This window comes from Semicossyphus pulcher, unplaced genomic scaffold, assembly GCF_022749685.1.
Source record: "Semicossyphus pulcher isolate SPU_LCO1_2020_fin unplaced genomic scaffold, fSemPul1.0.p SCAF_7, whole genome shotgun sequence".
Classification (NCBI taxonomy): Eukaryota; Metazoa; Chordata; class Actinopteri; order Labriformes; family Labridae; genus Semicossyphus; species Semicossyphus pulcher.
Genome location: NW_027211748.1, coordinates 19,671,864 through 19,689,197, shown reverse-complemented (window position 1 = coordinate 19,689,197; position 17,334 = coordinate 19,671,864). Strand labels below are relative to the sequence as shown.

Below are 17,334 nucleotides of genomic sequence, written 5' to 3'. Positions count from 1 at the left end.
AGTAGTTTAAAGGACGTTGTAAGTTGTGGTCAGTTTTGGAGTAAATTGACAACAGTATCAGAACCCATCAGCTAACAATGTAGCCTTGGGGAGCTTAAGCCAACTTTTTGGGACTTCTTGTGCAGCCAGCGGTTAGCGACTTTGGGGTCAAGACTTCTATTTCAACGCGCTGCATTTGTAAGCAGTGGCCCTTGTGGTGGATAGGGATGAATGTTGCTGTGACAATGACTGTATAGATGATATAGACGTCTCCCTCTGCTCTCATTGTACAAAATTGAAGCCAAAATGCAGCAAGGATCCCGCACACCGGCGTGTTTAACAGCAGAACAGCTTCTTGTGTCGGTCTGAAGCAGACGTTCACAGATATGTAAACTTCACTGACTGCAGTGATTGTTTTAGTTACGTCTCCTCTCACCATTCCTCCTCTACTCTGCTAATCAGGAACAGATCGGCTGCAGGAGCCGTATTTGTCAACAGAGCTGTCAATCATCCTTTTTACAGCATCAAATAACTAATTAAAAATAAATTTGTCAGAAAAATAAACACTTGGACGTAAATCAGCAAGATAAGAACTAACTATAATGACAGAAACCATGTTTGAAAAAAAATGTGTGTTTTGATTTTATAGTTTGACTCATGTCATGTCCCATCTGTTAACATGGAGGAGGCGGGCTTTATGACCTATACTGCAGCCAGTCAGCAGGGGGCGATCACTTTTAGGGAGCTGTCATGTCGTCCATCTTTTTATATAGTCTGTGTGCTGCGACAGCGTGATTCTCTTAAATGTGGACCACCATCTAATCTGACAAAGACATAGTGGGACAGAGCCTCCATGTAAGTTCCACTGCCCACCCGAGCTCCTCTCCCACAGGGGAATCGTACAGAAGGGGAGAGGGAGGGGGCAAAACGAACACAGAAACAACCACACAACCAAAGCCCACAGGATTTGGAAACCAGACAGATATCTGTTTATAGTGATTAAATCAACAATAAAGCTGGGCATGCTTTAGGGTGTCGCATGTGATTGAAAAGTCAGTACTACCGTGGAGGCAAGGATATCAAAGTAACAATGCATTGACATCCTGTCGTCCAAATATGGTCACTTCCCGTTAAGAAAAACAAGATCTGGAAGAACTGGAGGCTTCAGAAAGGTAGTACATACCAATATATATACAGTCTTTACTCACATTCATCCACTCTCTATCTCCAGCTGCAACCTTATCCTCTCAGAGATCAGGTGATGTCTCTAAGCTACAAGGAAAAGCAGCAGGAAACACAAAGACACAGATTTATAAATAGATTTGCAGTAGAGCAGTTAGGACAAATTGCCTCTGAGTCCATCTGCTGCTTCTCGAGCCACATTTCCCCGGGAGAGAAGCAAACTGCTGCCACTCCGCTCCCGCCTCGCCCGTCAGCGCTCCGTCATCATCACAGCGGCACATGTGTACCGACCTGAGGTGCTGCTGATGCCCGCAGCCCGACACCGCCCGCCTCAACAGCAAAACAAAAATGTCCCGACTGTCGTACCTCTGCACCTCGCTGTCTGAGGGCCAGATGCACCCTGACATGTTTGCTGACTCTTCACCTGTGGGCTGCAGAGAGGACTCCGGACACTGTTTGTTGTTGTTGGCTGTTTTTCTCTATGAATCTGCTGCTTTCTGACACTTTTTAAAGTAATCCACATAAGAAACCCACAGCTGCTGTCTTTCTGAAAGCTGAGCGTTTGAAGCCGCTTCCTCGGAGAATCTAACCCAGTTCTTGAAGCGGGAGGAGGCTCAGACAGCCGGGGGAGGGGGGGGGATGTTATTCTCGACCCATTTCCACCGAGGAAGGGACGAAGAAGACGCTCCGTGTCACAATCTTTCACTGCATCAGCCTCTGCAGCTTTCTGACAGCAGGGAGTTCAGTTTCAGATCGTTCTTTCACATTGCACATCACATGTAGGGCTGCATTGAAGTTTGTTGTAGTATTGCACCCTGAAGTGGTGCACATGAGCTCTGATGTAAAGGAATCATGTAAGATACATACAGTAAATCTATGCAGGTTTGCTGTAGCTGCAATGTCATTTGGCCGTGACATAAAACTTTGATTTCTTATCAATCCAGCTTCTTATATTTGCTGCCTTTCTCTTTACACCACGCCTACTCGATTTTCAGTTATTTCTCACATTCAACTAGCATCTGCTCAGTTAGCAACATGCTGCAGGTACCATGGATTGTATAGGGAACTATAATAATATTAAAGAAATATGGCAAAACACGTTAAATAGGGGAACGGGGTCACCAACTCGGCTTTCTACTAAGATGGCTTGAAACAAACTTATATGTAGCATATTTACCGTAAAATCTGGAATACAAGTCTGTTTTTGGGGGTGTCCCAAAGGGACTATATAGCTACTTATAGCTATTTATTAATAAAAACGTGTCTGCAAGTTCAACACTAATTCAACTTATCTTCATTTAACACATTCAACACGCACAAATTACAGCCTACCATCTTTTCATCATGTCGAGTTTGCAATCCTGCTAGCTCCCTGTGCTGCAGCTAGCAGTAGCTGGCAGCCTACGGTAACGTTGATTGTTGTGAGGGTGGCGGCTGCAATGGCGGTCAAGACGGTGCGTGTCTGTGACGAAGCGTTAGCAACAATCAAGCTAGTTTAGGAGAAAGTTGTAGCGGCTTGGTCCCTGAAACAGTTTAACGCAGATGTGACGTCACCACTTAGCAACCGGATAGCGCCATCGTCTGGGTAGTCTACAATCAGAAACATGCGTGAGGATTTCCTGATTTTTTTTGCGTGACATCTTATGAGTTTAAACTAACGTAAAAAATGTGTTTTACATAACTAAGAGACGGATGAAATGTGAGAGTCATGAAGGCAGAAACTGCCTGGAAGACAAATGAAGATCAGCGCTACATTCGTGCAACTTTTAACATATAGAACACATCAAATGTTATTTCTTGTAAAGAAGAGGCTCAAAAGTCACTGAAGAAAATGTCTGGATAAGTCATTTGAAGAGAGTTAACAGTGTCTATAGCTCCCACTCAGAGCTTCACAGATGGTGTTGTGTTGTTTGTGTCTTCAGGTCCGAGCGAGCTGGACCTCAGTCTGCTGGGGGAAACCAGCAGTCTGGCAGACGTCGCCTGCAGAGCAGATGAGGTAAGATTGCGACTCATTTCTCGATATTGAATTTAAAAAAAGATTTGAAATGTCTCGCAACCTTTTGCAATGTGAGAGTCTGTTTTTCCAAAGCTTCTGTAATACAGCCTGTTTAAAGCAGTCTTTAAATTGAGAGGCAAATGTGCGTCACCAATGTTGCTGCCACCTCGGGACGACTCTCAAAAAGTCTGTAATCTCTACGCGTCTGGTCCGGTTGAGAGCTGCAGCTATACAAAAAGAGACGGCTGTGTTTGTGAGTTGTGCACAAACTCTGGGTGTGTGGCCTCTAATTACACGTTCTGTTATAAACTGAAACAGATCAACAACAAACCATCTTTTTTGAGTTACAAATTTAACTTTAAAATTGACAAACATCGCATGTGTAATTTTCAGGACAATTCAAACTGGAACAAGTAATTATTTGTCTCTTGTAATGGACTTCTGTACACATTTCATACCAAAATATCCCATGGTCCCATGGTGGTCAACAGGAAGAGGATGGACAGCCGCACAAATACAAGAACTTTTCTGAAATTAAATTGCAATAAAAGTTCAATGCGATGGTGTATAAGGGCCACTGTGAAAAAAAACAGAGCTAGAGGAGAAGAGTTATATTGCGAGAAAAAACTCAATGATTCAGAGATTATAGTTGTACATTTGGAAGGAAAAAAAACTTGGATATCTCTGAGATTGAAGTCAGAAATTTGCCAGAAAAAAAAGTCAAATTTGTGAGAACATGCAGGCCCTAGTTTTTGCATTTTTTTTACTATTCTGTTCGTAAAGCAGTCGTGTTGTCTCCTTCAGAATGAGTTGTGCTGTCGGATCTTAAAAAAATTTACTGTAATTAAAGCCAAATTGATTCATTTTAATCCTTTTAGATCACATCCCCGGTAATATTGTGCATCTATTTCACAATATAGGCCAAAAAAAATACAGAAAATCCATTTCTTCGTATTCTTATATGAAAATCCGATCATTTTTTCTTCCGGTAAAACTGAAATTTCACGCGTGCTTATGTAAGTTAGCACCAAACAATTTCAACCAATCAATCTGCAACATTTAGCCACAGAGCACAAAGAATGCTCGGTCAGTTAGCTAGCTACTGCGCTGTGGAGAACGTCTGTCTACGCCCACTTCTCAACGATCAAATCAAATCCCTCTAATGATATGTCCCGCCTGCAGGTCCTGTTTCACTCGGAAATACATCACGATACAGAAGCCAGATACTCTCGAAATGCCGTTTCAGCTCGACTTTAAAGTATTTGTGTATATTTTTGTCCATAAAGCAGGTTTGTTCACTTTTAGTAGCCATCATCAGTGTGTAGGGTAACTTTCATGTGTGATTACCCCTGGGGCAAATGGGGAGCATAGAAATGTGTGTTTTTGCAGCAGAGGGCCGCTTCATCTTTCTCCGCCATGATGTTTGATTCTTGTGCGCAGAGAAATAGGCTAAATATGCGACTAGCTCTGTGCCATGCGCGCCTGTGTTAGCAGCAGTGCTAACAGGACAGAGCGACGGAGAGAAACAGGTGAATCGAGAGGGAGAGGGCCGTGAACCCTAACCTACTTTTTGGCTGACTTTATCAATATTTTCTCACAGATTTGCCTTTTTTGTCGAGCAAATTTACCACTTAATATTATTATTATTATTTTTAAAATGGCCCTGATATTCAAAGATCAAATGTAGTTAAAGAAAATATCTGATGAACCATTACATGATCACTAATTGGTCACTTTTCATTCTCGTTTTTGACAATAAGTATTCGACAAAAAACCCTACAATGAACCATATAGTATGTGCCCCTTAAACCCTATCATGCTGTGATCTTAGACTTCCAAAAAATAAAACCATAATAATCAATAATTTTACTTTTCACAAAGAAATCAGATTATTCAGATGACTTCCTGTTTACACAAACATCCTGTCCTGATCCAAAGTACAGGAACACAACTGCCAGTTTCTAACTTTAAAGTCGTCACGTTTTCCAAGCCAGCAGTAACTTCATCCACCGGGCAGCTTTTAGAGACACATTGAAGCCATAAACTCATTAAGTGTAAGGCATTTAAGATAAGAGAATGAGCTAAATGTCAAACATCTAAACTGTGACCTTTCACCTCAATCATCGTCGGAACTGCCTTGTTGCAGTAATGGCATCTGCGGTAACTTAATAACAATCTCATCGTCCTTTCAGCGATGATTTTATCCCGTTACAAAATCAAATCAATCACCAGCAACAAAACGCTCTGTTCCTCCCATTACCACGTCCTCTGTTCTGACTTTCTCTCTGCCTGCTTCTTATTCGCAAAACATAAATGACATTCTGCAGATTACCTTTTTCAAAAATGGCAACTGGTGAACTCATTTGAAAGGCCGGATGATTCAGCGCGGCACATGTGCAGAGACGGAGACTGTTGTTGTTGTTGTGTAATGCTGACGAGGGAGCAGACAAGCATCGCTCCTCCACACAAACCCGCCGCTGAAGTGAAGAATAACCCTGACCCTCTGTCTCATTTCCCATCCTCCTGTCTGCAAACACATTACTCAGCTCTCTCTGCCTCCATAACTCCAGCTACTCTCTGTTTCGGCTGCACTTCATTTTTAAAACTGAAGGTCGGTTTTCTTCTTCTTCTGTACACTGTCGCTGCTGCCTGATGGAGGTTCTTTATTAGTGTTCAGTTTTGTTTGTCAGGGCAGATTCTCTCCCTCAGCAGCAGTGCATTTCTTTACTTATACATATACCTATACAAGGCATTGGATTCACAGTTTAGAGCTGCTTATGATTACGGTTTCCCTTGGTTGCTTAGTGGTGTAGAGATTCAAGTTATGATACAATACATACATTTGATACGATACAATCAACATGAAATTATAGATGCAATACGATACGATACGATACATGTGATGCAATAGAATACGAGAAGATACATGCAGTACGATACAATAAAATACAATACAATACGATACATGCAATACGATACAATACAATACGATGCGATACATGCGATGCACTACAATACGATACGATACATGCAATACAATAAGATACGTGCGATGCAATACAATACGATAAGATACATGCGATGCGATACAACACGATACAATACATGTGATACAATACGATACATGTGATACGATACGATTCATGTGATACGATACGATACATGCGATACCATACAATACGATGCAATACGATGCGATACGATGCCGTTCGATACATGCAATAAATGCGATACGATACGATACGATTTATGTGATACATTACGATACATGCGATACAATGCGATGTGTTATACGATGCGATACGATACATACGATACGATACAATACATGCGATACGATACAATACGATACATGTGATACGATACAATACGATACGATTTATGTGATACATTACGATACATGCGATACAATACGATGTGTTATACGATGCGATACGATACATACGATACGATACAATACATGCGATACGATACAATACGATACATGTGATACGATACAATACGATACGATTCATGTGATACATTACGATACATGCGATACAATACGATGTGTTATACGATGCGATACGATACATACGATACGATACAATACATGCGATACGATACAATACGATACATGTGATACGATACAATACGATACGATTCATGTGATACATTACGATACATGCGATACAATACGATGTGATACGATGCGATACATGCGATACGATGCGATACGATACGATTCATGTGATACGATACAATACATGTGATACGATACGATACAATACGAGACGATACATGCGATACAATACCATACCATACATGTGATATGATACTATACGATACAATAAAAACAAAATATGATAAATATGATACAATGCAATACATTATGCAGCCATGCTGATATTTAGTACAACAACACAACCATAAGTGTGATATTGCTTTTACAACAGCTTTATAAGCGGCTTATATTAGTAAATGGTGATGTGCAAAGAGATAATTAGTTTTTGTTTATTTATTTGGCTCCAACAACACAACAACAACAACACAACTAGTTCCAGAACTTGACTGGAACTGAACTTTTAACAAGCAGCCCAAACATTTTAATGCACTCTTGCTACTGTGTGTATCTGTACAGGTTACTGCAGACTTTGTATTGTTTACATTTATCACGAGGTTTCCATTTATCATGCAACCAGTGAAATAAGAGTCTGTTGGCCGTTACTTTGGCAGCCTGTGTGGTTCCGAGCTTTAAGCTTGATCATTATAAACTACATGGCGGTCACACAGATGCCAAATCTGTAAATGTAAAGTCATGGATACTTGTTAAGTATCATCACTCATCAGTCATACTGACCTAATCAGTGGCTACAGTTCTTCACCTTCTTGCTCAGCCTGAATTGTTTTATTTATTGTCCCTGGAGTCTGTCACAGTGTGTTACCTCCACCCGCCGCGTTCAGAATAGAATTACTCTCACAGCCGGGGTCTCCTGGGCTTCATGTCCAGCCTGAGATTAATCTTATAAACGCTCTTTGTCATGCAGGATAAAAGTTGAAGCTTTAAGCGATGTGATCGATAAATCACCTGCTCGTTGTGATTCAAACTCTTACAGCCCGCTCTTTCAGTACAGAGCTGTGTGAATCCTTAGAGGACACACCGAGCAGCTGAAGGACGACGAGAAGGTAAACAGCCTCCTTGGGCAGCACTTCCTGTGGCGAGCAGTGACACTGTTTTCTGTGAAGCGGAACGAGGACGCCGTGCAGCCTTGTCATCCTGTGTTTGTGGCCTCGGATGTGAGACGGTGATGGATTTTGTGAGCATGCTGATCATCAGAAGGTGGCAGAGGAGGGGGACGGAGGGCAGAGCGGCTATTTTTGGGGTGCTGGTGCCAAACCTCATGGACATTTTGTCCAATTAGAAGAAGAAGACGACATACTTTATGTAACTTTATTAATCCCAGAGGGGAACTTCAATCTTTTCACTCATGCTACACACACAGGCCTGAAACACACACATGCACAAACAGGATCCTATAGACATGCATTAATTGAGAGATGTCAGAGTGAGGGGGCAGCACATGGAAGTGCACCCCAAGCAGGGGTGCCTTGCTAAAGGGCACCTCGACAGTTACCAGCCCCAATTCCACGCTTGAACCGGCCACCCTCAAGTTCCCATAGTCCCTACAGACTAAGCTACCACCTACCCCAACCTCTATTGCTTGCTTTTCATCATCTGAAATATATTCCCAGTTTAAGCATCTCATGTGGATGTGCCTGCATTTCTGAGTTAGTGTTTTTGTTTGATGCTGCAATTTTTCTCTTTCTTGGATCAATAACTGTCCAGACAAGAAATCCTTCAGAGAGGAAAACAAAAGAGCAATTTCTTCAGTTAAGTTGCAAGAATATTACTCCAGAAAACCTCCAAGGAAAGTATCCAATTATGATCTCTGTAGACTTCAAAGACAGCTTTGGAAATAGCAAAACGTTCACAGCAACTTCTCCGAACAATCTGACTTTATCTGATGATTCCCTTACTTTATAATTTATATTACATCAATTCCCAGTCATGCTAGTGCCGTCAAGCTCTGAAAGAGCTCATCTATTTGGTGATTTATTGGCAAAACAACAATGTATTTTGTCTAAATGAAAAATAATATATCTGTTTTTGTTGTCAGACAACAGAGGAAGTACCAAAAAAAGAAAATGTTGGGTCCAATTTAGCTTTAAAGGGGGGGGTATTATGATAATTTCAAGCTTCATATTTCACTCTGTGATACCTGTGGAGTAGCTTAGCATAATTTACAGTTACAAGAACTCCTCATTTTTCTCACACTGGTGCTCTGTGCAGGCCCTCATACAGCATCTGCCTGAAACGACCCAGTCGGCTCTGTCCCTTTAAGAAACCCCGCCCCGACAAGCCCACTTTCTTCTGATTGGCCAGCTCTCCAAAGCCTGCTGATGTCACAAAGTGCAGTGTGTAGAAAAAACTGTGTGAAACCTGGCGTTCACAGCAGCCTGCAGACTGAGCTGAGCAGCCTGGGGATTACTCCAACATACTTCAGCCACGTTTAGTCTGGACATCGGACATGTAACATTATATATGTGAAACAGCATAATACCCCCTCTTTAAGGTATTACAAAGGCCTAAAAGGAAACCGGATGTCCAAAGGGCTTGTGGGAAACTGTTGGAGATCACAGCCGATAAAAGATTGTGGGTTTGTCTAAAGATAACAGCTACTGTATTTAAATGCTGTGCTTAGTTTCAGTAAGTGAGAGCCGTCATGCAGATGCTTTCTCATTAATGATGAGGACGATGCTGAGCAGTCTTCAGCCCACCTGAGAGTCTCCAGGCTCATTTAAACAAACATGACAGCTCCACATCACAGTACTGAGGTTTGAGAATAATGAGTCGAGGAGCTTGTTGGATCAGTTCACACAGGTGACTCACTGGAGAGTCTCATGAAGTGAAGGAATTATTAGCAGAAATGAAGAGAGAGCCTTTGTGCTGCTGCTGCTGCTGCTGCTGCTGCTGCTGCTAACAACACCATCCTCCTTGTTACGGTGTGGACCCACAGCAAGCAACCAATTCGCCCACACTCGTGTCCGCCCAGCCTTGCTGGTCACTTATTAGGGTGAATTGAGGAGTGTTTTGAATCAAACCGACACCTCACAAGGTTGATTTACAAAGAAGTATATCCCTGTTTTCTTTAACGCATGATTGTGACATAATGAGGGAGGAAAGCTGTAAAAAAGTGGTGCCGCTTGCTTGGTGTGTGTCGCTTGGTATCCCAGCATGCTTTGAGCAGCAAAAAGAGGTGTGACTCTAAATGTAATACTGTCAGTCCAGCTGTTCACCAGTCAATTTCAGTCTTGGCTACAGTTTAAGGAGTTTAAAACACATTCACAGTTTTCTGAAAACACTGCAAAGTGATAAAAAAACAGGTAACCTGTAAGTAATGCAGAAGAACCGCAACTGCTTCCAGGAAACACTAAAAAGAGATGGACACAGCTGGGGCACGCTTGTTTTCATGGTTTGTGACTCATGAAGTTAGTATTTTTTGGGCAATTTTCACCTTTATTTATAGGGCAGTGTGGGGAAAAGAGAGTGGGGGATGACGTGCAGCAAGAGTTGAACCTGCGGCTGCTGCGTCAAGGACTGTAGCCTCTGAATGTGGGGCGCCTGCTCTGCCCACTGAGCTAAACCAGCGCCCCTGGGACACGCTTGCTTTCATGGTCTGTGACGCATAAAGTCATTTAAGTTGAATTTCTGTAAGTGGTGTTTTGTTGTTGGAGGTGGCGATGCTGCTTGGATTGCGGTGGTCATGAATGGCCATGTGGTAGTGTAGGTAGTATCGGCGTTGTCAATACCTTGAACTTGCATGAACGGAGCCTAAAAGGTGGCAGTGCTGCTTGGGTTGCCGTGACCTCTAAGGGTCATGTGTTAAGTATTGGGATGAGGGCACAAGGGGAGGGGTTTCTTCACTATACAAATACAAAAGTTTGCGTAATAAACTGCAATACAAAAGTAAAATTTACACAGAAGTTTATGTTTTTAAAAGTTAATGTTTTAAGTGTTTTAATCTACGGATAAGAGATCTTTTCAGACGCTCGCTGAATGATAAAGCCGATGTCGATTGTAGTGAGACTGTGTGAAAGAGATGCTCCTCTGTAGTTCCTACAGTGTGAGTCCAACATTATGGAAGATGAAAGTCACAGCGTGTGTGTGTGAAGGACTGAGGCAGACTTCAAAAAATTATATATAGAAAAAGTCATGTGTAGTAAAATTCATCGTTTGTTTTTGCGTCGCCTGCAAACACTTGCAACACTTGGTTTTCTCTATTTAAACTAAAGCACATTATAATTAATGAAGATATATTCTTATTTGCTTGTGTCTTGTCCATCTGCATATGTTCCTTTTGGTTGCTGTGTATTGAGCCTCAGGGCCACCGTAGAAACCTCCAAGAGGAAATCCGTTAACTATGAGACAGCAAAAAGGACTTGATTCTTCTGGGGGTTGCGTAGGTATCTGTGTTTATGACTGTACATGTGTCTCTGTGCGTATCACATACAACATACAGTATGAAGTACCCACAAATAGAGACTTTCATGTGTTTATATACATATCTAGTGTACATCACGTGTTATCAGTGCGTGCTGTGCATGTGTTTCTCTCTCCGTGACTCATCGGACCAGTTGGTGTACCCACATGCCAGCCTGGCTCGTCCTTGGCACCCAGCACTCCCCCACACTGACGGCATTATTCAACACTCACAGGGCTCGTCTTCACTTTATTCTGAGTCTCTGCTGCTCTCCTTCTGTCTGCGACTGCAGCTCCACTCCACTCTGACCCCCCCTGCACACGGCCGCACATCTATATTGCAACATTACAAGTCCGTCTCTGAGCAATGAGAGGTCAAGATGGACGCTAATAGATGGAAATGTCCAGGGAGGTGTTTTTCGTCTTCAGTCATCTGTCTGCAGATGATGCCGAGCTGTTCGCTGACAGTCGGCTGCCTCCTTACTGCAAATGACTCCTCAAAAAACAAAAACAAGTCAGTTTCATTGCTCTGGCTCAGTTTGAAATCGTTTCACACAGCATCAGTGTAGATAGACACATCAGCACTGGGTCTGTTGACTCTCTACTGACTGTAGGGGAATCTCTCAAGGAAGTCTGTCGCTAGACATCCTGATTGTTGCATCTTTTTAGGTACAGAAAATTAATTTTGACTGTTTCATTGATGACCAATTATTATCCGATACATTCTGACGTTTGTTCGTGTTAGGCACGAGCCAAAAGAGGAAAAACATGTGGCTTGGAGGAAGAGGGAGCCGCCCTCTAATTGCCGATTCAATCCCCGGCTCCTGTAGTCTGCATGTCAAACTCTGTTTACATGGGGTGTGATCCATTACGATCTGCCGTTTACATGCGCCGACACGTTTAATCTGAACATCTGAGCGACATGCGCACATAATGCATTCAGCTCGGCGCGTTTTATATCAGCTCAGTTGCTGTTAAACAAGTGACAGCGTGACACACAGGCACGTGCACAGATAGGCCCCAAGGGGGGCTTGAGCCCTTGTGCCCCAAGAGTTGAAAAGTGCAATTATGAAATCAACCAAAACAACACCTAAAAAACAGTAGGTCAGTAGGACTATAGTCAAATATAAACAGTTCCCATGTTATCAACATAATGTGTGATTATGGATGGCAGTGGTGTGACAACGTCAGGGTGGGAATTAGTGCATGTTGGTCGGGCCCCTTTTTTTGCTTGAGCCCCTGCCCCCCAAAAACGTCTGTGCACGGCCCTGGTGACCCCAACGTATGCTCACTGCTACTGGAAGCAATGGAGAGGAGAAGATGGGCACAAGAAGCTACTCTGCAAAGCGTAAGCTCATTACTGCCCCTGCCTCCCCCTAAGAGCAGAAATGGCTGGATGAAGGTCCGCAGCAAAGATTGACAGGAGACACTTGTGCTGGTGGAATCTTTCTTGAATGGAAGCACAACTTCCGGATGCCGTGCGGATTCCATGTGTTATAAAACGTACATCACCACGCATTTACGTCAAGACGGAGGGCATGTGCAGAAGAGCGCAGTCAGGACGTAATCGGGTCAATTTGTTTACGTGGTACAATTTTTCATTTGATGGGTTTATGAAAAGGTCAAAACACGTCTAGTTCGGGCCTTTTTAATCTGATTGAGGTGTTTCTATGCAGCATTTTTATTCGTTTTTTTAAATCGATTATGATCGTAATGTTAGGCTCCATGTCAACCCAGCTTAAGTGTCCTTGGGCAAGACAGTGAACCCTAAATCACACCCGAAGGCCATCAGTGAGTGAATGTGTAAGGGATTAAATATGTATTAATGGGCAGCTTGATACTCTGCATCCGTCTTTAATCTGTTGACTGCTGCTGAATGTTGTGTCCTTTAAGAACAACAAGCCCTCTAAATTAAATCTGAAACCCCCCGATTGAACAACAGAGGCATCTTCTGATCTGACACCTCGACCTGCATGATGCATCTTAAGCTGGATAAACTATTTAAGCCCTAAGATTAGCTACAAATAGGGCTCGGTCTTCATGCATACAAGAATCTCAGGTACTATTTTAGTCACATCTAAAACTTTTAAGATGTTCTGCAGACCCGTCCCTCCACCCTGACCTTGTCTGTAAGCAGACTTTGTCGCTCAATGAAAAACAAACCTCCTCCTTTGCTCCCGTCTTAATCACAGCAGCATCTCTCCTGGGTGAACATGTCTTTTAGGGCACTTTCTGTCATTCATCTCAGGAGCGCAGGCTCTGATTACATCCTGTTGACTGACATGTACCTCTGCTGTATGCTGCTGTAACACTGCTTCATGTGCTCATGTTGACTGAACAGATGTTGGGTCTCAACCTGGGACTTTCACCTGGGTAGAATCTGTCACAACACTGTAGCTGTGCCCAATAAAACTCTGTTTTAGGAGCATCTGTTGTTTATTCAGACGCCTTTATTTCTTGGTATTGTCTTTTTGCATCTGTTGGAGCCAGGATGTGAATACTTCCATAAAATGCAAAAACAACTGAGTGAAATCACTTTGGCACGTGAGAACAAGAACAGCAAGATGTATTTCTATCCCCACTAAGCCAGCAGATGGTCATCTCACGCTCCATTTATCTGCATGTCGGATGCTCAGTTTTCACACGTTTATTCGCTTTTTGTAGGGAAGTGAAATGAAACATGGAGGTGATGAAGCACATAATGTGTTCTGATAGCTGCATGCCTGAGAGACAATAGAAGTCTGTTCATGTTCACCGTCAGAGGTTTGTGAATGTGTCGCAGATTTCAATCGTTTCGACTGCCAGCAAACGTTGTGAGGCTGGGAAATATGTTCGATGTTCCAGTTTGTGCTAAAGAAACACAATAACGGCGCTGCTGGTTTAGTTCAGTTGGTAGAGCAGGCACCCCATATATACAGGCTATAGTGCTTGCCGCAACAGCCGCAGGTTTGACTCCCGTCCGAAACCCTTTGCTGCATGTCATCCCCTAAACTCTTTTCCGCATACTTACTGTCTGTCTCCAGCTTTCCTATCAATTAAGGCAAAAATGGCTTTTTCATTTCTTTTTCAACAGTTTAGAGTCCATTAGGTTTCTGGGAGTGATGTATTTTATGAACTGTCAAAACTAGAATTACAAAGCACTCACTGGGGCGCTGGTTCAGCTCTGCAGTTAAAGTGTGCGTCCCATGTTTAGAGGTCCTCAACGCAGCGGCCCCGGGTTCAACCCTTTGCTGCATGTCATCCCCACTCTCTCTGACTGTCCTGACATAGAAAGGCAAAGGCGGGAAAAAAAAGACCTGAATCATTCACTTATAATAAAAACACCCGTCCAATTAAATGATTTTCCCCCCCATCACGTATTGTCTATAAATGTCATGACGTAGATAAGTCCCAACTGGTCGACTCTGTCAGCATCGGCCCTGCACGTCTCGCGGCTGATTCATACTAGAAGATTTTAACTCATGAAACGCTGAATTCTCTTAAATTTAGTATAAAATGTAAATGTTAACACAGTACAGTCAAATTATTTAGTAAACAGCTCAAAAAATTGGTTGGAGTTTAATCGCCTTAAGCGCTACAAGAATGTTAATGAAATCAATTGGTAATAGATATTTAATAATAGCGATAGACTGATTAATCGGTCTGCCGATTAATGACATTTTGACATAATCGTCATCGGCCGATTAAACAAAAAATGTCTGTGTACACAGGCAGCCTCCCCCTTGAGTCTGCTGCAGGTACTTTCTCTACACAGTCTACACTCACTTCCCAAGACAAACCTGCCAGATGTCACATTCACACATAAGGCCACCGTTCTTAAAGGGGAAGGCACCGCCGTTAAACACCGAACTCAACAATAACTACAGTAATGTTGTTTATGAGTTTTCGTTCTCTCTCAAGTGCACAAGTTCACATATATTCCTTAACTTTTTTACAAAGTTGAGTTTTTTGATGACCAGTGGACATTTATTAAGTAGATATATTTTTTAATCTAAAATAAGTGAGCAGACAGAATGCAGATCTACTTGCAGATAATGCAGACAACAACGTTAAATAAATGTTCATTAAAGTTTAGCAATTTTGTCTCATTTGTTATTATATTAAATTGTTGTATTTTATCAAATGCAAAAATAAGCAACAACATGATATCGGCCTCAGATATCGGCCGCCCTGCCCTCTAAATATCGTCATCAGCCATTGAAAAACCCATATCGGTCGACCACTATTTAATAATATACAAAAAAAGAGTATGATTCATTTATTCAAGTTAACACCCGTCCTTCGCCCAATGACAGCTTGGATAGGCTCCAGCCCCCCGCAACCCTGAACAGGATAAGCGGTATAGATAATGGATGGATGGATGGATATTGGAAACCAGTATATATACCAGTAGTGATACAAAAGTCAGAGGACAGGGGGCGCTGGTTTAGCTGAGCTGGTAGAGCAGGTACCCCACATACAGAGGCTGCAGGTTTGCCTCCCGACTCGCTGCATGTCACCCCTCACTCTCTTCTCCCAACATGTCCTGTCTCTCTTCAGCTGTCCTATCTAATAAAGACAAAATGGCCAATAGTTCAATGCTTCCCTTATTGATCCACTGTTAAGATAAAAGTATTGATGACTTTAGACGCTTTACAGTTCTTGAGGGATCAGAATAAGACATGTGCTCTTCTCTGTGCTGCATCTTAATATTCTCCTCCGTACACTTGGAGCGACTCCACTGTGCTTTCATTTCACACTGACTATTTTTACCACCATGCTTCTGTAAGTGCGCCTGATGTCCCCGGACGGTTAGATCAAAAGAAATCATGACTTATTCACGCTAAAATTCGGGTCATTAGCCGGTCGTTTGTGCCAGAGCGATGCTGAGGAGGATTTCCATGAAAACATGCAGCGACAAATTACTGTCAGACAATTTTCTCAAATGGCTGAAATAATTGACTCAAACGGAATGAATCAGATGTCCTGTAAAATTAGACTGAAGCAAGTGGGAAATGTTTTTCAGCCAGTTTTTATAGCTCTGTGATGATTCAGTGAAGGGGCTGCTGAGAGCTTCAGTCGTCCTCCAGGCTCAGACCAAGAGTCTGACGCTCGCTCTCTTTTCTCTGCCTTTGTCTCTCTCTTTGTCTACTCTTTTTTTCCCCCCCACAGTGTTGCTCTAACCTTACGTATGCAGTCACGCCATGCTTCTGGTCTTAATGCCAAAAGATACGAGCATGTTTTAAACAAAAGTGAACTTTCTGGGAGAGGTCCTTTCCTGTTTGAACGAAACAATACCCCTGTGCACAAAGATATTTTAGACCGGGCTGTACTGTAAATTTAGACAGTGAATTCAGGAGTTATCGGACCTTTAAATGCCCAGTATCAGTTGAAACCAGGCCCATGAGCTCATGAGGCCCTTTCCTTTCCTCCTGAGAACGCCACATGAGGAGGTGGTCTCGGGTCAAACAAACACAGGACTTTACACTTAAGAGAACAAGGTTTGGGTTTCGCGGAAGACAAGGAGTCAAAGTTGAGTTTATTTAAAGCTGGGGGAGTCGACTTTGAAAAAACAAGAGAGCAAGAGTAAGCTGCGTTTTTTAAGTATCACACTCAGACTGTTTGTAAAGAGCTCTAAAGAATAAGCTGCACAGCCAGCAGCACCGGCTGCAAAAAGAAGTCAGAACAGCACAATGTTCGACTTTTGAATCATGCTCCAATTTAAAGTCAAATGAATAATAAAGCAGGGTTCGTTTTAGGAAGTGGCTCGCTGTGATTGACAAGCTGCAAACACAGCAGCCTGTCAATCCGGATCAACCCTCGGGTCCAAACATGGTCCATTCTGGCTCCAAAAAACAAGATGGTGACGCCTACAAGGTCAAACTTTAGGCTTCAGAAAGAGTCACTAAGACTGTGTCCACTTGTTATATACAGTTTTACAGTGGTAAATGTCTTTAACAGTTAATCAATAACTTTGTATTTTCAGCGAAACCAAACCTTTTCAGACCAGTTTCAGACGTACTTTTAGCTGTGTGATATTTATATCTTCCAATTCCTCAAGTTCTTGTTCGAATCAGCCTGAATATGTGATAGTGGCATTGTTGCAGAAGCACTGAGATAACACACAGCAAAATGTTTCATTGGAGAATGAGCACATAAACATGTAGAATAATCTGAA

General features: G+C 42.5%; 1 protein-coding gene across 1 annotated transcript in view; it reads left to right on the top strand.

Annotated features, from left to right (window-relative positions):
• The window catches only part of ak5 (adenylate kinase 5), a 95,362-nt gene that overhangs the window by 52,516 nt on the left and 25,512 nt on the right, over window positions 1-17,334 (top strand). The window contains exon 8 of the mRNA XM_069685418.1: window positions 3,084-3,157. Coding sequence (XP_069541519.1) covers window positions 3,084-3,157 — 74 coding nt within the window. The remainder of the gene's footprint in view (window positions 1-3,083; window positions 3,158-17,334) is intronic.